This window comes from Anomalospiza imberbis, chromosome 6 (genome assembly GCF_031753505.1).
Source record: "Anomalospiza imberbis isolate Cuckoo-Finch-1a 21T00152 chromosome 6, ASM3175350v1, whole genome shotgun sequence".
In the NCBI taxonomy this organism is placed as follows: domain Eukaryota; kingdom Metazoa; phylum Chordata; class Aves; order Passeriformes; family Viduidae; genus Anomalospiza; species Anomalospiza imberbis.
In genome coordinates, this window is record NC_089686.1 from 15,668,412 (window position 1) to 15,694,961 (window position 26,550).

Here is a 26,550-nt window from a genome sequence, read left to right on the forward strand (position 1 = left end):
TGGAAGAATGTATCTAGTGGAATTCCTAAAGCATCTAGCTCTTCCTGCCTTTCCCCTGTCCCATTAATACTCAGTGTGCATAGAGAAAACACTGGCAAAACTTGCAATTGATGGCAAGTTGGCAGGGTCAGTGGATGTTTTGGAGGGCAGAATTAAATAGCTAAATGACCACGATTAAATTTTAATTCAGTGAAGGAAAATACTCTGCCTGTGGCATTCCCCATTTTATAAGCTCTTTGTATATCAATTATGTCTTTCTACAGTCAGCTGTGTTGAGAGGAAGTAGATAAACTATTCTTACAGATGCTAGACCCAGGACCAAAGTAATGGATTGAAATTGCTGCGAGAGAATTTATTTTGAAGTGTTTGGAAGATTGGAAACACTGGTTAGTTATAAGATTTCTAGGAAAATTTGTAGAACAGTTTTGATCTGTTTGCGTCTTGTAGTCTGGGAATAAACTTGATAAAGCTGAAAATGAGCTTCTGAAAATTTCTGTTTGAAAAATTTGATAAAATTACCAATTGTTTGTTTAGAAATCTGGAGCTCTTAGCAAAACTGTGGCATCTCAGCAGTGCATTATAGCACTTGGACTTCCCTCCCCAGAAAAGTGTAAATATACTTAGCATGAATTGAATAGAAACTATTTCATATAAGATAGGAATTTGATAACACTTTGCTCAATTCTAATTTCCAATAAATTTGAGAAAGGCAACAGGTTCTCAGAGATCTTCAGTGTTTTGCCAAAGTTCTCATGTTCTTGAAAAAACTGGCTCTGTTGGCAAGCATGAGACACATCTTGACCAATCTGAAACTCCCCTGCATCTTGGTTCTGTACAATTTAATAGGTAGGAATTATTGCCAGTCCCTTGATTTGAACACAGATATGAGCTCTGAGCCTGGCCAGAAGTTGGAGCACAGGAATTGTGTCCTGGCAACTGTCTGCTTTGCTTAGTCCTGTAATTAAACAAAAGAATTGATTGGCTTGCCAGGGCCTTTTTGCTAGAATGGGCAGATGGGGCCCAGTTAGTGTGAGGAGCTTAAAGCCTGTCCCAACCTCTGACTTGTACAGGAATCCATCCTGAAGCATAGAGGGAGCACAGGGAGGGCTGGGGGGGAGCTGGGCAGCCCCGCCTCTGTGGTCCTTGGGCCGGGCTCAGAGCAGGGGCTGCTCCTCAGCTCGGCTGCTCTCCGTCTGTCCCTGCCTTCTCCTTGGACCCTCTGCCTGAGGACTGTATTTGCACAAACCTGCTGGCAGTGTGTTTTAGTTTTCTTCCTGCAGCACTATTGTAAAATGAGTGCAGCTGAAGCCTGCTCCAACTTGAGGCCAGGTTCTGCAAGTGGTTGGGCTTCTTCACGCCTTTTCCAGTTTCAGTCTGAATTAGAAATCTTGCAGCTGAGATAATTGCATTTTTTTATATACATGATCTTTCTTCCATGTGTTTCACATGAATAATAGTAAAAAAAAAATCCCAAAACAAACCAGGGTTTAAGAAGACAGTATTTTTTAATGAAAACCTTCTATCATTTTTATGCCTAACAGTTTGTAGAGCTGCTTCAGACTTCTCTTAGATCCTCTTTTTTAAGTATTAGCAAAATGCTGGCTGTAGCTAAACATCTGGCTGCTAAATCAGGTTTTTTTCAGAAGAATTTAAGTGTGGGGAGGGTAGAGAACTTATTTACAAGCCTTGAAGACTGGTTAGAATGGGTTCCTTCCCTCTCCTCTCAGTACAAGAGCTCCATTGATGGGGGGAATATTTTGCAGTACATATACTTCTCCTTCATGTACCAATGTAAATTTTGTGAAATTGGGACCAATTGAAATTGTGTGGTGTTTCTCCTTCTCTGTAATGCAAATGTCTTTTCACACTGTTCTTGCTGTATGATCCGTTTAATTTTTATAAGCTTTCATTACAGACATGTGGTCATGGTAATGCATAACACTTGTAAAACTGGTAAAGGATCAGACAACAGAACTTACACACTCAGAGATCTGGATTTGTCTTCTCTGTTTATATGCACATTTTCCTTAGGACAGAAACACCACAGAGAAATATCATTCATCATCAAACAGCTGTAAGAAGTGGTATGAGAAAGTTTTGCAACAGGCTAAATACCCAAAATTATACATTACTTTCTTTTGGAATGGCTTTTAAAAATTATTTCAATGTGACTGCATAAAACAAAACAATTTTAACAGGTTTTTGTTGGCTTACAGTTTGTGTAACTTTTGTAAAATGCCCTTTCTCTAGTTACACACTGGTGTTATGGTCTTTTGATTATAGAACTGCGTTAGAAGTATGAAGTGTATGCCAAAAAAATCAGTGAATTCTTGGCCTGTGCAATTCAGGAGGGAACATTCAGTTGTTATTTAAGATATCCTGCTCCCACCTCAAATGATGGAATTCCTGCATCATAAGGGTTTTACAAAGAAAGCTCTATTTGTGGCTCATTCCAGCAGAAGCTAGAGAAGTGGTGTATGTTTTTATCATTTGTATTATGTGTGTTATCCCATGTGGCTTAATGATGCTCCATGGAACATGTGTAAGTTGAACAGTTCTTGGCAGAATGCTTCTTAAAAAAAAAAAAGCCAAGGAAGGCAGCCTGATGTTAGATTTTGTTCCTTCAGAATAAATCCAACCATTGCAATCAAACTTACTGTCTTAAACTTGAAAAAAAGGACTCTCTCTTATCCCCGCCCCGTTGTCTGTTATCCCTGCAGTTCCCAATCTCCTGGTTGTGAAAGAGATGATCAGGCGGCTGCAGGAGCTGCGCCACACCGAGCAGGTGCAGAGAGCCTACGCTCTGAACTGTGGGGAAGGCGCCACCGTCAGTTACGAGATCCAGATCCGTGTGCTGCGGGAATTTGGGCTTTCTGATGCTGCTGCTGAGCTCCTGCAGGTATGAAGGATGGCTGTGTAAGAACGTGAAGGGACTTGACTGTGTTCTCTGCAATAGGAGTACTTGCTGTGTATACACACAAGTGCTTTGAAATGCCTACGTGACTGTCCAGGTGCAAATGCCAGTTGCATTTGATGTATGTGATTTTGTAAAGCTGTAAGTGCAGTGTATAAATAGTTTTCTCAAGAGTCATTGCCATTCAAGAGGCTACTATTGACACAAATTTTGGGGACAAAATAAAACTGCTAAAGAGAGAGTGGATGAGAGCAGTAGAACCATAACGTGAAACCTAGATTATTATTTATTCTTAAAACAGAGAGGAGAAAAAGTGGTAGCTTATGCTGTAGGTCTGCACAGTACATGTCAGGACTGGGAAACTGAAAATCCCTCTTCTGTTTATACACTGGTGCTAAAGCACATGCATTTGTTGGTCAACTTACAGTCAATCTGATGCTTCTTGTCTTATTTTAAAAAAGACTCCAATCCATTTTTCATAGTAGCTGTAGTCACCTTGAGTGTTGATGAGCTTGTACATAGCACAGCCAGGCAGTTACAGTATTAGCATGTTTCTGAGAGTGTTACTTAGGGAGATTTTTCTAGATAGCTTCCTACTTTATCTTGTAACATGCTGGGTATTTTACCTTTGCAGAATCCTCACAAATTCTTTCCTGATGAGCGATTTGGGGATGAAAGCCCGCTGCTGACAGTGAGACAGTCTGGACGATGTCGCGTCAACAGCACTCCCACTGCAGAAACCATGTTTACAGAACTGGACTCTTTCGTGGCCTTCCATCCACCACTGCCCCCTCCTCCACCTCCATACCACCCACCAGCAACTCCTATTCACAACCAGTTCAAAGCGGGCTGGAAACAAAGGGTGCCAAGTCAACATCCCTCCCGTTCCTTTTCTTACCCGTGTAACCACTCGCTGTTCCACTCGCGGACCGCCCCCAAAGCTGCCCCTCCTGTTTACCTGCCCGGGGCCAAGGCAGCGCCTCCCGACTGCACCAACACCGCGGCTCTGGGGCGCCAGACGGTGGCGGCAGCAGCAGCAGTGATGGCAGCTGAGAAACAAGTAGTAAGTGTTGTGATTTCTCCTCTTTTGCCTATTTCTGGCCGCTCAAAGTACCTCATGGAAGGAACTGGAGAGAATGCTTATGATGAAGTAACTTGGCTTTGTTAAATAAAATCAGTGTCTTTGTTGGTTAGGAGGTTTTTCTATGGAACTGTCTGTCAGCATTCTCTGTTGCAAAGTCATGCCCTAATCCTTGGGAGAACGAACATTCCAGGGCAGGAGCATTATTGGAGGGGCAAATGGCACTTGGGAATCTTCTGAAATCTTAGAATCACAGAATATCCTGAGTTGGAAGGAAGCCACAGGGTCTGTTTCAGTGTCCAACCATCCTGTGGGTGAAGAACCTTTCAGTCCTGTCACTGGTCACAATAGAGATCAGTGTCTGCCCCTCCTCTTCCTCTCACAGGTAGTTGTAACTTCAGAGGAGTCTCCCCTCAGTCTCCTCTAGGCTGAACAGACCAAGTGACCTCAGCTGCCCCTTGTGTGGCAAATGTAGTTTGCTCTACGCTAAAACAAAGCATAAGCCAACTTCAATAGTGGACTGCTCACTGTAATTCACAGGTAGAAGTAGTGGGGATATTTTGGCTATTTACAGGTAAGTAGTCTGAAGTAAACAGGTTGCCTTTATACATGTTGAAGAGTATGAAAGCTTTTCAGCTGAGAAGTATTTGAAAAGGAATTGGCAAGCAGAAATTGGTAATTGCTGATACAAAGGGCTTTGTTACAGCATTTAAAAGCAGTCATTATAGTTGCTGAGCTACAATATGATGCAATAAAACCAATGGACTATAAGATATCCAGTAAAGACATAGCTTTATGAAATACAGGAAGTGCTGAATGAAGAATTTAATAATTTATTTCTGCAGTGAAAAAACTGTCAGTGCATAGTTGGGGCACATTAGAAATGTGTGCCATTGTTTGGTCATAGGTGGGGTTCATAGCATGTCACTCTCCTTTGAACAATACAGTTTCCTTAGGGAAGTTAGTATTGAAACCTTTTTCATATTGGAGAAATTTCTGCTAGAACATGTCCATAAGTAATGCAAGGGGGAGCATAGGCTTAATATAGGTGATATTTTTGTTCTGTGTTCTTTCTGCAATTTGCGAGTTACTGTTAATCAATGATTACTGAAGTTGCTTTCATGAGAAATGATAAATGTAAGTAGAAATTCTCACTCTTCTCTCTGGAAGGCTGTAATATGAACGATTCTGCACTGAGGCAAGCATGGGGTAGGTGAGAAGAATGCCATTGCAGCAGCTTCCACATACTCTGTGGATCTAGTGAGCCCTGTAACTGATGCTCCCCCAAGTCCTGAGGCTGTCCTGCACACGCATTTGCAGTTCTCTTACTTTAAAATGGGGAAGCAGAAGGGTTGTGTCTATAGTGATGACACGTGTGTCGTGGCTTCCCTGCACTGGAACTGTGTGCTGTGACAATTTGTTAGGCTCTGCACCGAGTACCTTGTTTGGATTGATAATTGTAAATGGCTTAAAGCTTAAAGCCTGCCTTTAAGAAGTTCAGCAGTACAGTGTCCTTTACTGCATGTTCAAGGCAAGATGCATTTAAGAGGAGCTGTAATTGTGACACAACAGCTTCATGAAGGAAAGAAGCAGGAAGGTGAAGGTTGGTGGATAGATGTGTTCTTTAAACAGTGCAGGAAACTTACAGGCTGAAGTTGGCAAGACTAAAGTAGAGTAAGAAAATGCCTTTTTAAATTACAAAAACTATCCTAAATACAGTTCCTGTTTAGCTCTTGTCTTTGTTTCCACGGACCAATTTCTTTCTTTTCCAGTGTACTCAGCCCCTGCTAAATGAACTGATGCCGGACATCGCAATGGGTGTGTCAGCAATGTCTTTGAAAGACAGAAGATTACCAGAGCTCACGGTGGACACGGAGCTAAGCCAGGTGGTTACAGAGGTAGGGCCCGGCCCACCCCAGCACATTTCATGCATTCAGAACAGACACATGCCTACTTCTCGGAAAAAACATGCAATAGAGCAAAAAATAGAGGCTCGAGAAAACCCGCAGGAATATCCTGACTTCTATGACTTCTCTAATGCTGCATGCAGACCCTCTACTCCAGCACCCAACAGGCACAGTCCTTCACCTTCACAAGGCATTTATTTTGGCCCAGATTTGTACAGCCACAATAAGGCATCACCAAGTGGCTTAAAGTCAGCCTATCTACCTTCCCAGATATCTCCTAAAAAGCAAGAGGATTCTAGGAGGGAGTACCTGCTCTCACAAGATGGGCATCAACACAGGCAAAAGAATGAGCCAATACACCTCGATGTCTTAGAACAGCCTCCCCAGCGACTGGACTTGGCACTGGCTACCCAGGAAAATGCTGGGAATGGCCCTGTTCACGTCAGGGGAAGAACAAAAATGGAAACGGATTTAACCTATGGGCTGACCTCCAACAGACCTTCACTCTCTGCATACAACTCTGAGGTGCCAGAAGAGAGACCCAGTAGGAGACTGGCAGAGGATGAGCCATTGGAACATGGAGCACAGAGAAATGCAGATTTGGAAAGGGAAGATGGAGTAAGCAGAGGAAGGAGGTCTCCAAACAAACCAGACTTCCTGTACAAAAAATCTGCCCTATGAAAGCAACCTCCACTATTTCTCTGTGCCTAAGAGTTGTAAACATCCCATTCCTTGCAACTTTTAGCCTGACTTCTGTCAGAGAAATTCTTTCATGCCAGCAGAAAAATTCAGCTCTGCTCACTTGTTTTGTACATACATTGCTTCATTAGAGACAGCATGTTATCAGTTTGGTTTTAATGCTGCTTCTGGGTTTATTTTGTCGCAATTTTTTTTGGAGCAGATTTAATTAAGCCTTTTAAAAAACAGAAACTGGTACCTTTTTTCTACAACCTGGTAGCCTTTTGCACCTGTACATCTATTTTAGTGTATTAGTTTTGTACTAATATGTTAAACTTTAATGTCACATTTAAAGGACTGTATTTTCATACTTTTGCATTTACCCTCTCACATGCTGATTCTCTATGTGCATTGGTTTGCACATTATGAAATGTATTTTCTTATGAGATAATAACAGTGCGTTTATTTTTTAATTATAGGAATTCCAAAGAACAGCACATCAAAAAACCTACATTTTTAGTTGGATTTTTTTGTTTTGTTTGTTTGTTTAGATTGAAATCTTCCTGATTTTTACGACTATGGCAAGAATCCAATCTAGTATTTTGTTTGAAAAGTTCTGGCAGCTGGTCTTATCTTTGTATGCATAGCAAACCTACTTCAAGAATTATATTTGAGGTTTTAAAAATCCAGAGGGATATTTAGGAATCCAAATTCCTGTGAAATTCACTGGAATATGACAGTAAGAGTCTGTTTACTTTTGTTTCGGCTGTGACCATGGAGGACTCCATGATCACCTGGAAGCAGGAAGCACTTACTGGACAGACTAGAATTGCTGATTTGCCCATTTAGAAATAAATCTAGAAATACTGTAAAAATTACAGTAATTACTTGTTCTTCCAGCTGCTCATCCGTGGGTAGGCGAAGACCAGATGAGCGGATTCCTGCTAACTCGTGGAGTGTCAGGAAGACGAGGCACGGAACCTTCGCCGTTGCCTGAACACGTGGGAGGGTTTCCCTCCCCGGCGGTGCCGGGGTGACAGCCCATGGCCTTGCTTTCTCCTGCCTGTGCTTACAAAAGGGCTTCACTCTCAGTGACAGTGTTCCTTACCTGGCCTCACGTGGTGCTGGCCCCCAGGTGCAGCTGTTCTGTGAGCAGAATCCAAGTGAAGAGTCACCGCTTCAGCATCACGACACGTGTGAAGCTCTGTCGCTCTTAAATTACACCTCCATTGCCTGATTTGCTTTTTGAAAGCACAGAAATGAGATTCCCCTGTTAACAGGATGTGAGGAGGGAAAGATGCTGATCTGGGCTGGCTCCTGCCACTGGGGCAGGGTTCAGCAGAGCACCAGGGGAAGGGTTACAATTATGAAGTACATCCTTAATACTCACGGTGCAGTTCTAACAACAAATTCATTGCATTCAGGGTAGGGATCTGATGCCACTGTAGAGTAGTGATTGCTGGTACGGTCCTGTTTGGTGGGGGTTTAAATGCAGTTTCTGTAATGAGTTTCCCTATAGCAGAAAACTATAGTCCCAGGTGTGACCTAAGGACTGCTTTAAGATTAGGTTGAATTGTTTCCTACAGCTCAAAGTGCTTAACACTGTTTAACAGAAATTTTACTGCAACTTTACTTTTGGTTTTAGTTGATGGAAAATTCTTACCTAATGTGTTTCATTAAAGTATGGAGGGCCTGGTAACAAGACAGTGTTACTGAAATATATTGAATACTGCATTTCCAAACTACCAGATAGCTTCTAGATGAATTAAGATATTGGTCTTTGAACCAATAAACTCTGTGTCTCCTGCAGACACATCTATAGACCTGCTTCTGTAGTGGTTCTGCAGGTGCTCCTTTTGAGATGCAGCCATGGAAAGCATGGCGTAGGGCTGGAGCAGAAACTTGCCTAAACTCTGCAGGTGATGTGTCTTGTGGGTGAGGGGAGATTTTTTTTTTTCCCTCTGTCAGCTTTTTTAATCTTGTGTTTTTGCCCACAGTCAAGGCACTGGGTGGTCCTGGCTTCATCACCCATCTTTGGGATTTCCATGGGACTGGTGTAGAACACTGTTAAATGCAAGAAGGTGTCAGTGGGGGGATGGTGCTGCTGCAGGTTAAGGGGCTGAGGCTCGTTGGGTTCCTCCTGAAGATTTGGGCACAGTGCTGTCTGACTGTGTAGCTCTAACTGCACACGAAGGTCTCGTCCTCACCAGCATGAGACCAGCTCAGTAGAACCAGTAACTCTCAGCACACACAAGAACCCTGAAACTCCCTGGACTTGCATCATGTATGTGTTGGCAGCTTAACTACTAAAAAATCACAGCTGCCCTCAGAAAACTTATTATTCTCAATATTTTTTGCCTAAAACTGATAGATGTACTTCAGGAAAACTATTTTGATTATTATAGTTTGATGTGGCACTGTGTACTTGGGCAGAGGTGGGACTGAGATCTCTAGATAGAATTTTAAAGCTTGAAATATAGTGGGGGGTGTGGCTGATGAAGATGAGAAGTTTTGAAGTTATGGTTTGAGGGAAATCATGAAATGCTTTGGCTTTGGAATAAACTGATGAGAAATGCCTCTGGGGAGGACATGTCTGTGTTTTAGAATACAAAATTGTTTCTGAAGTCTCAGGAGCTGTGCAGTATTAAAAAAAAGGATGAATAACATGTTTAAAAGTAGATACAGAATGAAAGACAAGTCCTTCTGAGGCCACAAAGACAATCAGGCCATGTAGACAATCTGTGTTTTCACTTACATATTTTGAATTGGGAAGAAGATGGCAGCTAATGGCAGCTGGTTTGAAGTGGAAAAGAAGGATTTCTTGAATTACCGGAACTTTATTTTTGTAGTCCAGAGCAGGATTTCCTACTTGGGATGTGCAGAGGAGTGAGACCATTTTTCATGGCAGCATTATTCAGAAGCCAGTGTTCATCCTACATCTCACTTGCACACCACATGTACCTGTGCTACCTGCTACTCCTTGTTCTCTGTCTACTGAAACTTTGGTGCAGAAGCTCCTTGTTTACATGAAGCACTTTCTGATTAGGCTGGAAATTGACACCTTTTCCTTCTATAAATTAGATGGAAATGACAGATTATTGACTATTTTGCTTGAGGGTAGATATAAACATTGTTTCTTTGAATGAGGGAGACTCATGCTCCTTGTTCTATTAAAGAGAGAGCTCAGACTTGCATTTAGTGAGCAACATGCAAAAAGGTGTTATTCCCCTTTCCCCAAGCCCAGCTCCTCTTTTCCTTAATATATGGATTAATAACTTAATTCCTAAAACACATTCTTCCTTTGAAATGTTTTGTTGTTCCACAGAATTATTGTAGTTGTGTATTAGTAACTGCTGTGTTGATTGGCAGTTTCATGTTGTATTTTCCTGTTCTTAAGGATTTTCACTTAAGAAAATTAAGGCTGTGGCCACCTGTACTTGTAAGCCTTGGGTTTTGGTCCCAGAATGTCCCAAATGTACGTCTTTAGGGGTTTCTTTGGTTTGGGTTTGGGAAAGCGGGGGGGCAAGGGGTTTTGGGTGTTTTGTATGGGTTTTTGGTTTGGTTGTTTTGGTTGTTTTTCTAGGGTTTTTGTTTTTTGAAAGAACACTAATGCTGTTTGAGGCACTGTTCTTCTAATAATTCTATGCTTCTATGGTAGAGGTGGTGCTGAGCCCTGCTGGATGCAGGGAACAGCTTAGAGGGAAACTTGTAAAACCGCATTTGGGGTTTCTGTAATTACCTGTACTGCCAGAAGGCAGCCCTGCCCTCAGCAGTGTTAAGAATTTGTTTCTTGTCCTTGTGTTGTTACTGGTATAAAGTCAAGTGCCTTCAATGCTAAAGGCTCAGAAAACTTTCTTAAACTGACTTCATGTCCTATGCAAGTGTTTTTTCTACAACCTGCATAACCAGTACTTTGTAAAACTTGTTTACGCTTCAATTGTACATAGTGTTTTTTAAAAAAAAATAGTATTTTTATTTAGGTACCTCCAAACTTGAATTCTAGTCTTGTGTGATGCATTGTAAAACAATACATTTCTCTTTTGAGTACCATTACAGTTGTAAAAAGGTTTTCACTGGTTCTATTTTTCTACTGTTGCTGAGAAGCATGTAACACTGACTTTATCCTACGTATAGTTGGCATTTCAAATAAATGGCTTGTATAGAACGTGGTTGTGTGGCTGCTTTCCCTGAGCTGCTGCTGCCTGGCTGCACCCAGCACCCTGCCCTGCTCACTCCAGGCTGCAGTGACCAGGCCCAGGGGAAAGGAGCCCAGCAATAAAGTGAAAAGGTTTTTGGGAAAAAAGGGGCACAATAATGCTGTGAACACCAAAGACGTGGTATCAGCCAGTGTAAAAGAAGGATTTGAAATTAGTCACTCTGATCAGGCAGTTAATAAAAGTGCAAAGCATTTCAGTAAAGTAGTTGTGAGTTCTGGCTGGAGCCCGAGTGACTGAGGCCATGCCTTGTGACAGGCAATAGGGCTGCTCAGAGCTGGGCCCTGGGTGCAAGGAAGCGTGTGTTCATTTGCTCGTTAGAGCAGAAGCGTTCAGTACCCGGCATTCCCAGGCTGCAGTTTCCCTGCCGACTATTCCAGCTGCCTGTTCATTACATCTGTGTCTCAGAAACAAGTGCCTCCTTGCTTCAGAACAATGACTGAAGTTCAGAAGTGCCATCTGGCCACTTGCCTGGTCCCACTCTGGTGTACAAGGGCAAAATACTGTGGGTTCCATCCTGACACAGAGCACAGGTGGGTTAGGAGAGGGAGAACTGTGTGGTCCCACATTTAATTACTGACACCTTCACTCCCACACCCAGAAGATGAGTTCTAGGAGCTTCCTAAATTACACCATTTTAACATTATTTCTTATAGGCTGTCACTTTGCAACAGTACTTCTAAGGCTGCCAACCTCAGAGAGGATGCCTGATGTCTCTGCTAAGGGGAGGCTTTCTGCATTAGAGACTTGTTGGAGCTGGGTCCCTTCAGGCACACCCTGCTTCAGTACAGGCTGATGCCAGCAATGGACAGCCTCATGGTCAGTTCTGGGCTTGTGCTCTGCAACTGGAGCCACAGGAATTCTACATTTGAACTCACTCCTTCCATCACTGCTGTATTTTCTCAAGCACAGCACGGCTGGGCCATAAAGCATTTCTGTGATCACTGGGGCCCTTCACTGCTTTTTTATTTCCTGTGGAAGACACAATTGCCTTTGGGTACCCTCTCCCCTACTCCTTCAGTGAATTACAGAAACTGCAACACAGAGGAAACATGACCCTGTCCTGCTCTAAACTGTACTTGCCAGCATGCTGCCATCCCCTGTTTCACACCTGGGTCAGGTAGAAACAAAGTGTAGAAATCCTGAGTTTGACTAGCCCCCACTATACACCTTGGTGGCTTGGCTAACAGGGCATCACTGGGCTCCCTGTGTCTGCCTGGACTGAGGATGGAAACAACACTACAGCAGCACTGTGAGAAAACAAGACAGTACACAGTGAACAGTTCTTTAATCTTTTTATATTGTAGTTAGATGTGCAGTTACAGCTCCTGTAACAGTTGCTACCAAAAAAAAGAGCATGTACAATATCCAGAGTTAAATGTAAAAGCAAATAGGAAAGGGCCCAGGGGGTCGATGACACACTGAGCATGCATCAGCAGTGCCCTGGCAGCCAGGAGGGCCACCCACGTCCTGGGGGGGATCAGGCCCAGCGTCAGCAGCCAGGCAAGGCAGGGGATTGTCCTGCTCTGCTCTGCACTGGGGCAGCCTCACCTCCAGAGCTGGGGGCAGTTCTGGGCGCCACAACATAAAACAGACACAAAGCTGTCAGAGAGTGTCCGAAGGAGGCCAGGAGGACCTTGAAGGGCCTTGAGGGGAAGCCGTGTGAGGAGGGGCTGAGCTCACTTGGTCTGGTCAGCCTGGGGGAGACTGAGGGGAGACCCCACTGCAGTTACAGCTTCCTGTGAGGGGAAAGGAGGGGCAGACATTGATCTCCTCTCTGTGGTGCCCAGTGACAGACAGGACTGAGGGAATGGCCTGAGGTCGTGTCAGGGACAGTTTAGGTTGGGTATCAGAGAAAGGGGGCATGGAACAGGCTCCCCAGGGCAGTGGTCACAGCACCAAGCCTGGCAGAGTTCAAGAAGAGTTTGGACAGTGCTCTCAGGCACGTGGTGTGACTCTTGGGGCTGTTCTGTGCAGGGCAGGGAGTTGGATGTGATGATCCTCATGGGTCCCTTCCAACTCAACATAGTCTATGTTCTATGAAACTGCTCAGCTGAGCATCTATGCTAAACTACTGTTTGTAAATAAAATGGTCAGAAACAGTTAATAGTGAGAATGATAAAAGTCTACCTTTGCTTTTCAAAAACCATTAACATGGAAGCAGAATAGTACCCCATGATATAGAAATCCTCAAAAACTAGAATTTTAATGTTTTGGGGTCTAACTACATTAGGCTCCAAACTTACAAAATCTTAATTTTTAATTGCAGCTAAGTGTAGTCTTAAAAGTAAGTGAAACATCTCCTGTCCCATGATTATCACAGTGGTTATAAAAAGAACATTCCATACTGTAGCAAATACCATGATGCTGCAGTATGTTCAGCAACATTTACAAAGTAGAAGAATTTGCTGTAGGCTAGTTTTTAATATCAAAGCATATAACAAACCCCCCCATGCTTAGTTTGCAATTTAGTACCTCCTCCTAGCTCTTGTTTATGTTCTGTTGAGTGAATTAAGATCATCTGAAATTTTTTTTACCACGGAAACCATCCCTGTGCAACACTAGAAATAAGTTTTTTTAATGTATAAAACCAGATAGAACACTCTGTTGCATCAAGCCTAAGCTCTGCTTTCCCATTTGTGAGCAGCCTGGAGAGCACTTCCCCAGCAGGAGCGGGCAGGCAGCACTGCTGGTTCAGCCGCAGCCCGGCCCGGCCCAGCCCCTGAGGAGCCACGACAGGGCAGGAACAGGCAGATCCTTGGTGCTGGGGCCCTCACCGGAATGGCTACAGCCCCAAGGGAGGAGACAGAGCCATTCAAGCAGGAAAGCCAGGAGCGCGTTCCCTGCCGCCGGGGGCAGGGCAGGGCGGAGCCCGGGCGGGTTTAGCACAGCCACGGCTCCAAGCCCCGGCAGTAACCAGGGGAGCGGCGAACGGGAAGCAGCAGGACACGCTGCTCCGGTACCCGCCCTCCTCCCCTGGAGACAAGGCTGGCTTTCCCGGGAATGCCAAGTCGATCGGTACTGAAATCCCTCTAAGTGCAACGTAAGGATTTGTTAAGAACATGTTTTAGGTGCTACAAATGAAGGACATGTAAGACAAAATGATGTTTCTTGAATAGCTGGATTTTGATGAGAAGCCAAAAACTGAAGATGCCTTTTCTGTTTGCCAGTGAACATTGTTTCGCCAGTTGTCCTCTCAGACCCAAACCCTCTCAGTCTAACTACAGTAGTACTGCATCCTGTTAGTCCGTCGCCTTTTCCGAGACTGAAATTCTTCAAAGAAGTGCTGAATGTCTTCCCTTGTAACCACCTAGGAGAAGCAGTATGAAACCCAAATTGTGGTGCAAGAATTAAAGGATCCTGTTTTATCTCCACACATAATACACAAAGCACAGAAAAGCAAATACCCTGAAATTTCTCTTGTACAGCTTTCCTGTTGCACCCGAAGGAGAGGATTAATGCCCAAATTCTATTGTAGATAATACAAACAGGGAAATGAGCTCCCCAAAGGCAGAACAAAGACATGGACCGAAGCTCCCAATGGTATTTTAATGACTTCGACCTCTTGCTTTTACCATCAGAAAATTTAACACAAAGCAAGATTTTCACTAGCTCACTTCAGGGTCATTCCAATGTAACTAAGAAAGGCAATACAGCAAGTCAGCCAACAAAATGCAAGTATTACTTAAAATGGCATGCAAATTCCTGCAGGAAAACAACTGACAAGACTGACAATCATAGTCTGTCCTTATTCTTGTAAGGGATTAGATTCAATCTAAGAAAAACCAGAAAAGAGTTTTTCTTCCTGAATATCTTACCTAGAGCAACAGAAGTTTAATTTTAATCTAAGAACTGCTTTCAGTACCTTGCAGACAGATTTCTGTAAAGTTCCCATTATCTCTCAACAACATCATAAAAGAATTGTTCAACTCAAATGAAATAAGAGATTTCTGATTTCTACTGCAGTACCAGCAACTCCAAGAGACAAGAAAAAACAGTACAACAGAATATCATGGTATTTATCGCCCAGCCCTCAGCAGTTCTTTAAAACACATTTTCTGGCAAACAAATTCTAGAAGTTGCACCTTACCGTTCCCTCATCTGCAAACCTCCTGAGATAGTCAGTCAGTTCTGTCTTGAAATCATTGTATTCTGGATGGCAAAGCAAAGGCAAAGAAAAAAAACAGTAAGATATCCAGTTTTAGTTTAACATTGACTCAAGAACACAACTTGTTCTACTTTCTTCTGTCATTTGTTAGGTTTACTTCAGACCAATCTAGGTTTGAATTAGATTATAAATAATAATAACGTAAACATGAGAAGCCTAATAATTTATGAGACTAACCTATGTAGTGTGAGTGTCTGTTTGGGTTGATTTCAGAGAAAGGTATAGAGATCAGTGAGTGAATTAGCACAAGTAACTGAAAGACTGGCCCTGCTCCCAGCTTCCCCCACAAAAGCATGTGTGGGTCATGGTGGAAAGGCCCAGCCTGTAACTTGGGACTGGGACACTGTCCTTGCCAGAGTGCAGAACCCTGACTGGAAGAGAGAAACACAGCTCCAGGTATAAAACACCTCAGCACTGCCTTGTCACTGTGCTCTGCAGCAGAGCTACAGGGGACACCTGGCTGGCACTCCCCAGCCAACAGGAGAGTGCCGAACAATAGAACCGGGGAAGATAAATCAGCCAGACCGCAGAAGTTCAAATTAATGTTTAAATATTCACATTACAATATCTAAGATGTTAAACAGGGTGAAAGTTCACACACCATCCAGTGTCTCCCTGTAAAGTTGTAACGATGGGCCAGAGAGGACCAGTCCTGACTGAGGTGTGCAACCCTTCATTCAGTTGTCATTCAACCTGTCATTCAGTTCTGCATGTACTTCAAAAATAGTCTGACACTACACTGCAAGGCCTGATATCAATCTCTTGTGGCAAACTGTTCAGTTAAAAGTGTGTTAAGGAAGACTCTAAAAATGAAGTTGTATTTACCACAGATGAGTTCCACTTGCTGGACTCTGTTCATACTGTTAAGGGTGTCCATTAAAGGATCTCTCCTCTCTGTCTCTTGGTCACTGGTACCCTTATTTTCATAAGCCAAGACAGTGTCACATTCGTCTGTCAGGAATTGGACTTCAAGCTCTGAATACATTTTCTGGAGAATAAAGTAAAATTTACTTTTATGTGACAAAACTTCTCAGATGGAGGTGCTCTCCTCCAGTCCTTGTTGTGTTCAGTATCACAAATAACAATAATAAAAATAACGTGAATCTGTATCCAGTGTTTCAGAATCTCATCATAACTTCCAAGCAATACTGGATTAAAGCAGCAAAGAAAATACACACATTTAGAAGCCCTTTCCTGCTATATTAATTCCACAGGATTCAGTGTGAATCTTTACGTGGAATGAAGGGAGGTTTCAGTGTTAAGAATATTCACACAGATTTTACCTAAAGCTTCTCCTCAATGATTGTCTGGGAGCTCTTCCCTGCCTATCCCACATCTGTGATGGTAATGAAGAGAACATACATACCAAACAGTCTTCACAAGTGCATAATTTGCTCCTCCAGTTCGATGGCCAAAAGGTGGCAGTATCTTTTTTTACAAATGGCTTGCTTTGGAGCTCTTTCAGCTTGCAGACTCGCTCCTCGCTCTTAGCAACTACCTGAATTAAAACGAGAGTGTTCAGCACTCTACAACGTCATTGCAAAGAGACCCTGTTCTTTTTGGTATGTCCTTCCCCTTAGGCAAGATTTTTCTTTTGTCTCAAACACATTTATTTTTATAAAAAAACTGTATTACCATCCACATGATGATTCTGATGTGGTTTCAGCAATTTCCATGGGAAATTTCTGTAGAAATTTACTGCAATAACTGTAAGTATTTAAGAACTCAGAGCTGGACCATCATGCAGATGCAGCACAAACAGAAGTCACCCCAGTGTACTGGCCAGGTGGCTGAGAAGAAGGGACAGATGTAGCCCATCTGCAAACAGACATTGCACCTCTTCACAGCCCTGTTCCACAGCTCACACTGTGCTCCTCAGAGACTGCAGGTCTCAAAGGTCAGTGACTGAAGAGGAACACGGGAACAGGCTGAACACAGCACCCCTTCCCTGAGCCTGTACAGAGTGAAGTGGGCTTCACTTCGACTATCAGCAGCATGAAGAGGTGCAGGTCAGAACACAAGGTACATTTTACCTCAGGATAGGCAGACCCAGAGCTAGTGGATGGTTCATTGAATTGTTCTGATTGCTCTTCCTCCTTTGTGTCATGGAGTTCCGCTCCACTTTCTTTTTTTATTTCTTTTGTCTGCTCTTCACTTTCCTCTACCTTCAGGACAACACCTTCATCTTCACGGGAGTTCGCTTTGGTCAAAGGAGGAACTGGAAGATACATACCCACAAGTAAAAATACTGTGCCAGAAAAGGTACAGGTCACTACAGACATTCTTCTCTGCTTCTCCTATTCTAAAACACTCTGCTTCCCAAAATCTAAGCCCTAGGAGAGGGAAGAGAGTATCACAATTTCAGAGTCCTTTACTAAGACACTTGTCCTTCTTGACATCCCTTGCTAGCTATCACAGTTTCAGTAACTGTCACATGCTTTTTTGCTGTGTTGGAGTTTTTAATTTTCTCCAAACACACCTCAAAAACACCACCACAGATTAACTATGCTAATCTCTTGTTTATTTATAAAAAATTTCTGTTTTGATGCCAATTCAAGTATGTGCCCTGTGACAAAGCTGTTTAGAAGGAGGAAAATCAAAAACAAACACCCTGTTCTGTACTATTTACATTAGAAGGAAAAGAACTCCAGGTAGCCATCCTTGAAAATACCACTGAAATTTTGGGCACACAAGCATTCTATCAGCAGCTGATACAAGCAGTATTTTTAGGAGATTATGACAAACTGGTTCTTTCTACAGAAATCAAGTCATCTGTTCTTTTAAGTCCACAGAGCTGGTGTGACCACAGGGAACATGTGTCCTGAGCACAGCCCCAGCCCCACCCAGATTAATGTTAAACATATTCATTTCAGGTCACTCTATCATTCACTCTGCTGCTCAGAGTGTCTGTAAGAACTGTTTGTTTCACTGCTTTCCTTAGGATGACTCTTCAGTTCTTTAATCTAGTTTAGAAATTAAGTTCCTTGACTCAAGTATTAAATCTTCATCCATTTTGTGCTAGACATCTTTGATAAAGTAAATAAAAGCAAGCAGCACTGAATCAAGACTTTAGAATGCAAACTGCTTTTTCTAAAACACAAGTTACTGCCACCCACATGTTCCACTGCTGTAGGTGATTGGCCAATACAATTAATGAGTATCATTTTTCCAACCACTTAAAACCAGTATTATGTCATTAACCAGCCATGTATGAGAAATACATGCTCACAAAATACTGGCTCAGCACTCTTAACTTTCTTTACCTGCTAATTGCGATGCATAAGCCCATAGGAAATGGCAACGTTTCATGCAGGCCTGGCACACCATTTCATGGAAGTCTCCACTTTCAGGGGGAACTGCACCAAGATGCTGTCAGAAAGAAGTAAGCACACAGCAGAGAAGCATCTCTATTAATCACATACTGAACTTGAGAAGAATTCAGTCCCAAAGCTGACTATAAATTGATGAGAACTATCTGGGCAATTAAAAGCACTTAGTGGCTTTCTTCTGAAAACGCATTCCTGCAAAGCTCATAGTATGCAGCACAAAACTCCTCATTCATGCACTTAATACAAAAGACGCTTATCTACAAGAACTCATAATTGAAGCCAATCGTATTTTTTTTTACTCTTTGATCCTGCAACTTCAAGCATGGAATTTCACTTGTGCCCCTCAAGGCACAAGAGGCTGAATCATTAATGCTTACCCATTAACTAGGGCACCCACTACAGTGCTTGGCTGCTTTCTAAAGACTTTCCCAAAGTTTGAAATCAAGAATGAACAACACAATCTGTTCCTTGCTACTTAAATGAATTAAGAGTTTAAAAGGCATTCTTTTGAAGGAAGAACTGTTCAGGTGGTTGATAATTATGTGCCTCAGTAAGAATCTTTTCCTCACCAACTATATTGATTAGTTTTCTAATTAAAGAAACAGTTATAAAGTTATTACTTTATTCTGCAGTGGTAACCTTCAAAAAGGTAGGACTCTTCCCAGTATTTTTTAACTGGAGTGGACAGCAGTGCAAGACTAGACTTTCAATGCTCCTTTGCATAAGCTGAAAACAAATGCCTTGGAACTCCTGTAATAATCTCTTTAGAGAACTACAGCAAACTTCCCAAGTAAGAATTACCACACAAACCTAACCAACACCAACTCGACCCAGTGCAAATGGCAGTTCCGCAAATTTATAGTTTCCTTACCCTTCCATGGAACCAGTCTTCACAAACTATGCATTGGATCATCTCATCTGGAATCTAGATGAACAATCATATTATTAGCATTAATAGCAACCTCCAGAATCTCTCACCAGTCTCCAATTGCAGTATCACGCAAATCCTGCTCAGTGAATTGCACTTCCCTCTTCACCCCTCACAGGAGCTGCCATTAATAAGTAGTTAGTGCTTTGTTAGTCAGTTTGCTTCCCTCAGGTTCAACAGCACATGTCATCTCTCACGTGACTGAGGCTGTGGAAATCCCATTTATTACTACAAAACCAGTCTTCACAGCAGGGCAAGACTTTCTCACAGAAAGCTGATAAAAGTTAAAACACTACTGGTATCCTTCTTCTTATAAGCAGAAAAGCACGAACAGACAGCTCAGCAGAAGAAAGATACTGATATTCACACTGTCATCAGATCAGTGAAAGATGCCAGAATCAAACTTAACTGGTCACCATACAGGACAGTATGAAGTTGTTTGTTATGAAACAACTATTAATTATTTCTCCAGAGAAGTTTTTAGCTGCCTCTGAACTTGAGAGAGGGGAGCTTATAAAATGCTTTCTTTCTTGTATTTGAAAGACTTGTGCCTTCCCTGTTCTTTAAAACACCTGATTCCCGTGACTGCAAACAACAGCATGCACATGCAAATCCAGTGCTCTGTTTTAGTGTTTCAGAGAGACAAAGAAGTGTTCTGGCTACCACCTAGGACTGTAGCTAGTGCTACAGGACAGGACAGACTCTCCCCATCCCAGAAGCCTTGCTAGAGCGTTGCTGCAGGCACAGGGAAGCACATTCTGGTCTTTCCTAACATGTGCAATGTGTTTATTCTGCACTAGGCCACATTTCTCAAGGTTATGATAACCCTGTCCCCTAAAGGAACTCTGCAACTTCAGGGAACTGCAGCACCATTTCATCCAAATCATGACTTGCCCTCCTCATCTGTCTCTAAGGCATAAATATACCTTGCCATAAAAAAAAAAAAAATTATCAAGTAATTACTTCATACAACACATGAAAACCAATATGGAACATACAATTTCTTGAAGTGGGATCTTCCTTGAAAAGCAGCTCAGTGACCAGCCTTTACACAGTATCTACCATAAACACCATCTATATATGATTACTACTGGATTTTGTATTTCTTACCTCATCTTCAGGATCAGGGTAGGGTCTTTTACATACACAGTACAATCCATAGAAGTTGTCATTATATTTATTTCCTGAATTCACCTTGCCCTTTTCCTAGGAGAAAAGGAGAAAAAGTCTCAAAAGACAACACAGTAAAGAAACAAAAGACAGCTGTTTCTGTTCCCCTTAACTCCTAAAACCATCATTATTTTCATCAGCCTGAATACACAAAAAGAAAGACATTCTCCAGACACCTCTGCTTTATACTGAGCAGCAGATAGGGCATGCATTTAGGGAATGCTAAAATTCATACCTAAAGAGGAAAAACAGTCTGCTCACCTTTGTAACAAATGGCAACTGTGGTGTCAGACAGATTAATGGACAGATGCTGAAGCTTACTTAACCCGTACAATTGAATTTTCACTGAACTGAAGCAGAAGGAACAACCACATGATCCATTTCATTGCCTCAAATGAGAAATGGTAACATAAAATTGTCACAGGTTCTCTGTAGGGATCACTGCACTGTGAGTTTGCTGACGAGCTCTGGATCCATTTCAATTCTCCCAGAACAAAATAGGCATACACAAAACCACTGTCTGTTTCAGTGTTTGGAGTGCTATTATCCTGGGAGCACCAGTGCAAGCAAGCCAATCAGCATCCTGTTGCCGCTTCCCAAGATGGAGATTGCCAGTTACTTGAAAAGTTCAAAATGCCCACCAAGTAGAAAAGTATAGGCAGCTTAATACAGTAAAATACCATCCCGTCAGTAGGCTCTGGTGACAAAATATAGGGCACTAAAAATGCCATCACAAAGGAAAGGGTTAAACAGCCTTAAACTTTCTTAATGCAACTGCAAAATTGCGTACCAAATGGTTATTCCGAAACAGCTTAAAGCTAATGAGATGTGTTAGTGCAGAAACACAATAACCTGCTTCTGGAAGTGTGCTGACCATGGATGCAGAACAAGGACCAAATGCTCGTTTTCCTCCCAGCACTTCCCTTTGGTCCCTCGACAGTTTTATACCTTGCTGTAATACTCCCACCTTTTCTAACTTCCTGGGAAGATGGAGGCGCCGCACGAGTCAGCACTGGCTGAGGCAAGGCACCAACCTCCCAAGACTCTTACTTTGACTCTGAATGCCCGAAACCTGTCTGAAACTTACCGGGAGTAGCTTGCACTGCAGATTTTTGAACTTGCTGTTTCCACAGTCACAGCGGAAATTCCTGGAAAGAAAAACGTAGCGTTTCAGGGTTTCTATGAAGTGAGAACACGCTGGGTTTCGTATTCGTAACAATTCCCAGCAGTTTATCAGGAGCCACGGGAGCTGTGAGGGTCCTACACGGCCGCTCCCGCCCCTCCGCCCGTACCTCTTGGTGTAGAGCTCGAAGAGGCGGTGGGTGCCGTGGCACTCGTAGCTGCAGGCCAGGCAGATCCCCGCGGGCTCGGCGCCGGGCGGCGTGCAGGTGCTGCAGGCGTACAGCGCCTGCCGCTTCACCGCGCCCTGCGGGAGACAGCGACGGGCCGCGGCGTGAGGGGCGCCGGGGCGCGGCGCGGGCCCCGCCCCCAGGCCACGCCCCGGGTCACGCTCCGGGCCCAGGCCCCGCCCCCGCCCCCGAGACCCCGGCCCCGCCCCCACCTGTGAGTAACTGCAGCGCTCGTGGTCGCTGCCCCCCAGCACGGCCCGCGCTTCCTTCTCCAGCTCCTCGTTCTCCGCCAGCACCTCCGCCAGGGACACCACGGGTTCCTCCGCGCCGCTCCCCGGCTCGGCGCCCTCCGCAGCCGCCGCCTCCATCGCCAGGACGCGAAGGCCGAGGAGCGCGAAGCGAGGCGGGAAACGCCGGGCCGAGGAGGCGCCAGGGGGCGCCACAGCGGAAGCGGAATCACGCGCGCCCCACGTGACGGTGGGCGGTGTGTCACCGCGGGGGCGGGCGCTTGAGCGGCGGGCGGTGATGGCGGACCTGGCGGCGGAGACGGACCCGGGCCCGGGCCCGGGCCGGGATCTGGTGGCGGAGCTGCGGGGCCGCGACGGGCGGACGCGGACGGTGCGGGTGCCGTACCCAGCGACGGAGGAGGGCGAGGCCGCCCAGCTGCGCGGGCTCCGGGGGGCCCTGAGCGAGCTGCAGGAGCGGGTGGTGGAGCTGCTGGCGCCGCTGGTGCAGGAGGAGCGGGCGGCAGCGGGCGGTGCGCGGCGCGGTGAGTGGCGGGGCGGGGCGCGCCGAGGGGGCTCCGCCGGCCCCGGGGCGCCGCCCGCGCCCCTCATCGTTCACCCACGCCTGCCCGAACTTTGGCAGGTGGTGGCGGCCACGACGACGACGACGACGACGACTACTATGACGACGAGGAGGATACGGGCGAAGACGGAATCCACGCGGACGCGGCGGCGAGCGGCGATGACCCTCCCGTGAAGCGGACGAAGGTGCAGCAGCCGTGAGGGCGGCGCTGGAGGCCGAGCCTGCGCCTAGACAGGCTGTACCGACTGTAAGTGTCCCGGGCCCGCTGCACGGACCGGCTCCTGCGGCGCTGCTGCTCCTGTTTAAATGCGAAATGTCCATCCCAACACTGTTTTAATACGGAAGCCTTCCCGAAAGGATGCGCCTGGGTGTGAGCAGCGTGTTGCTTACGGGGTGCCAGTGTTATACTGACACCAGATTTTTGGTAAACTAGTTGATAAGTATAAACTTTTCTCACAAATCTTCGGATTGGTATGTTTTTTTAATAACTTATTCCGAGTCACAGTATTTCTTTATGTGACACCGCTTTTAAAATAAAGCAGTAAAACCTGAAAAGAGTTATTTTGTCAAATACGATCTTTAAAAGTACAGGACAGCTTGTGTTTGTATGGAGAAAAAGCAATATAAGACCACTATAAGTACCAAAATTAGCAAGCATGTATAGGACTGTGCCCATTCCTGTACAATCCTACAGTGGGAGATTATTTTTGTCTGTCATCTACAAGGTTTAGTCACCTATCAATCAAGAAGCTTCTCTGAACAGGTATAAAACACTCTTGATAGTCACCCCATGCAGCCTAAAGCCTAAGAGTGTTCTCTAGCAGGACTTAACTGTCTGAATGAATACTGTGAAAAGCTTTTTTAGGGGGTTATTTTCATTTTCTTGTGTTCTCCTGGTACAGTTTGTTTATATAATTATGAAAACTGAGCAAATCTTGAGACTTACATATGTAGGACAAAGTATGGAAATAAATGAACTTTTATGAGGACAAAATTGTCCGCATTCATTTGAAATGCAGGGAGGAGCCAGAAATGAGGTCCAGTCAATGTGTCCTTGACATTTATCTACTCATTCTAAGATACTCTGTTGGCAGATGGGATAGAGGCATAACTGAAAAGACCAACTCAGGTTGTACCCCTGTTTTCCCTTTTCCTCCAGACAAACCTTCCAGAAATGGTATGAACTGTGTAAAGGCTGAAAAGTAACATTTAACATTAGGCAAGGATTTGTGGCCTTTACCTATAAACAGTGTAAACAGTCCACTGGCATGCCATGGAATGAAAATGTTTGGTCTAAAGCAAGAGACCCTAACTTAGCACAGGAGTAAGTGCAGGTAACATTCCAGTGATGGGATACTTCTTTTTTTCTGTCAGCCTGGACACAGGAATATGCTGCACCTGAGCGCCAGATAATACCAATGAGCACTGAGTCAAAAACTAAGACTCAAATTTCTGCCTTTAAAGAATCCTTGCTAGTCCTTGTAGCTACCAAAAACTGTAGCTACCAAAACTTTCAAATTACAAAAAGAGCACTGGAGCTTCAGGGGACCTTATACAAGTCAAAGTTGTAGGTTTGCTTGTGGCAAAAGTGCCCTAACTCAACAGACTTCATTTTTCTGAGAACTACTGCAAGGTCACCAGGCACAGGAAGCTTTAATGTGATGTCGTTCCCTACCCTCCCAATCCCCTACAGCTGTGTTCTGAATCCCATCTGGGGAGCCTCTAAGTCAACTGTGGCCCTGAATTTCAGGCAGAGGAGGCAAGCGTCAATGGAAAAAAAAAAAAAAAGCTGTATTCTTCACCTCAGAGAGAGGTAGTGCTTTTGTACCTAACCAACCTTCAAGGGGGCACAGAACAAGCTCAGTTCACCACATCTGCACTGTTTGGTGCAGTTTGTATGTCTTACTAATAGAACTTGGTTTTACTGGCCCAAGGGGGCTCAGTGGATTTCCTTACTAAAATAAAGGGGAGAATGCTGGTATGTTTGTATGGAATTAAAAGAGCTGATGTGATACTAAATTCTTGGTAGTATTTACATGAGAACCAACTACTTTTACTAAATATTACAACAAAAATATCAAAGCATGTCTCCTTCACAAAGACTGGGATTATATTATGTACTCTGTTGTTACTGTTTTGAAATACTGAACTGCTGGTTCACAAAACTTTGAGGCTAAAGTCATGAAGGAACTTAACAGGTTGCAGTGTTCTGTGTTAAAAAAAAAAAGCTTTAAGTCTCAAGTATGCAAGGCACTCAGTTCTGTGAGGGAGAGGAGGTAATCTCATTATGCCTAGTAACTGGGGCATTGTCTAAAAGTGCAGTACCTTTCCTATTTCCCAGGGATCCACAGTCATCATTTTCATGAAAGGATTTGAATGCCATTCACCCATGGCAGCCCATTTAATTCCCACTCATCTTAAAAGGTTACTTATCCACAAGCTATTCTGAGTATCAGATTCTCTGTAAAATACCCAGTAGTCTGGCAGCTGGGACATCATGGGGCCTGACTTGTGGTGACTCGGTTAGCACTCAGCAGTGTGAACACCTGAGCAGTTCTGGGCACACACCTGCCAAGTGGACTGGATGTGGGCCCTGAGGACTGAGCTGAGCAGAAGTACCTTCTAATGGCTGTAGCATGTTCTTTCTTCCCAGAAGAAACCTGCATCATAGGGGTATCTTTAAGGAGAGCTAAGAGAAGTCAGTTCTTAAAATTTAACTACATGATAAAATTATTAAACTGCTTTTGTGCATTAGTTCATTTGTAGAAAAGTGGTTCTCATCAAAGACTGTGACATAATAAGTAGAATTTTTTAAAAACTAGAAAGAGAAATGAGAGAGTATCCTTTTAAGAATGTGAAGAATGGGTATTCTTTTAAGAAAACAATGGACCAGGCAAGAGAAAATAAGGAGAGTTAATATGCAATACATTCTGCAACCACTGGAACATTTTGTTCCAGGGGTAAGTCAATCCTCGTATTTTTAATTTAGAAAAGGAATCAAATTTGCAGTCCTACTTTGCTGCTGGAAAAAGCATGTCATAAGGAACACATTTTATTGCAACTTACTTTTGTTCAAGTTTGAAGGGCTGCAGCCTCATGTTATGCTCTTCATTGGACCTGCTCCCCCATGGCAGGAAGTGAAGAACAGGCTCAGTAGCACTTAAAAATACGTGGCAGACACATTCCTGAGATAGGAAGGGACTGTCAGGTAAAGGTCAAGCAGCTAAAGAAACTAACACTGAGACTGCTCAAGTGATGTTCAAGCAGTCTGACAATGCTTTAACTTGTGACACAAATGAATCAAAAGAAATCCAGGGTAAGTGGCATACAGATGATCATTAATCACCTTCGCATTACAGCTACTCACTTTGTTGGCAGAACATTAAAGTTCAGAATGTTGCAAACTTCAAGCTTGATTATCCCAAAAGTTTGTAGATGATGTAATTTTCTTTTACAAGCAGGTCTTTGGTGACTCAGATAATCAGCCTTGACAATACCTATACATTTTCAGAATAATCAAGCTGAAAGTTATTTCCCTACTTTTTTTTTTAATACTACAGTAAAAATCAATTTATCATTAATTTGTATGGTTTTTCCATTATTTACCCTGTCAGTAAGGTTTCACCTGTTTTCACCCTGGTGTCAAAAATGCTGGAAGCACCAGCAAAGCTAACTTAGCTCTTCTCCTACTCCCATTGTCTAATATTTGTATACACTATGTTAATAGTTCTCCACTGCTGCTTTCCACTTCAAGCTCAAATCCTTACACATACAGCAATTGCTTGAATTAGACTGTGTGTTTTTCTGTAGTTAGTTGCAAAGCACATGCCTGTCAACAGCTGGAATCCAAAACTAGGCTTCTGATGGAAAAGTCTATGAACACGAGTCTCCGTTCTGCAAGACCCCACCATGCCCAGCACATGCTCCACATCCAGACAGCCTGGGTCATCCCACCAGGCCTGCTAGTGAATTTGCTAAGGGTCACATGCTTGCATGACAGAAAAT

General features: G+C 43.8%; 2 protein-coding genes across 6 annotated transcripts in view; one reads left to right on the top strand and one right to left on the bottom strand.

The window, feature by feature from the left end:
* The window catches only part of BTBD7 (BTB domain containing 7), a 51,799-nt gene extending 41,054 nt beyond the window's left edge, over positions 1-10,745 (top strand). For all 5 annotated transcript variants that reach the window (XM_068192557.1, XM_068192560.1, XM_068192561.1 and 2 more), the window contains 3 exons: positions 2,721-2,899; positions 3,549-3,977; positions 5,768-10,745. In XM_068192557.1, the coding sequence (XP_068048658.1) occupies positions 2,721-2,899; positions 3,549-3,977; positions 5,768-6,583 (1,424 nt within the window). In that variant the 3' untranslated portion in view covers positions 6,584-10,745. The remainder of the gene's footprint in view (positions 1-2,720; positions 2,900-3,548; positions 3,978-5,767) is intronic.
* Positions 10,746-12,080: 1,335 nt separating this feature from the next.
* On the bottom strand, positions 12,081-22,752 carry UBR7 (ubiquitin protein ligase E3 component n-recognin 7). The gene is made up of 11 exons (XM_068192569.1): positions 21,951-22,752; positions 21,682-21,815; positions 21,477-21,537; positions 20,330-20,425; positions 19,163-19,216; positions 18,226-18,331; positions 16,996-17,180; positions 16,329-16,460; positions 15,788-15,950; positions 14,885-14,946; positions 12,081-14,104 (listed from the first exon to the last, which is right to left on the bottom strand). The coding sequence occupies exons 1-11, from the start codon at positions 22,572-22,574 to the stop codon at positions 14,012-14,014; spliced, it is 1,710 nt and encodes a 569-aa protein (XP_068048670.1). The 5' UTR covers positions 22,575-22,752; the 3' UTR covers positions 12,081-14,011.
* Positions 22,753-26,550: the final 3,798 nt, after the last annotated feature.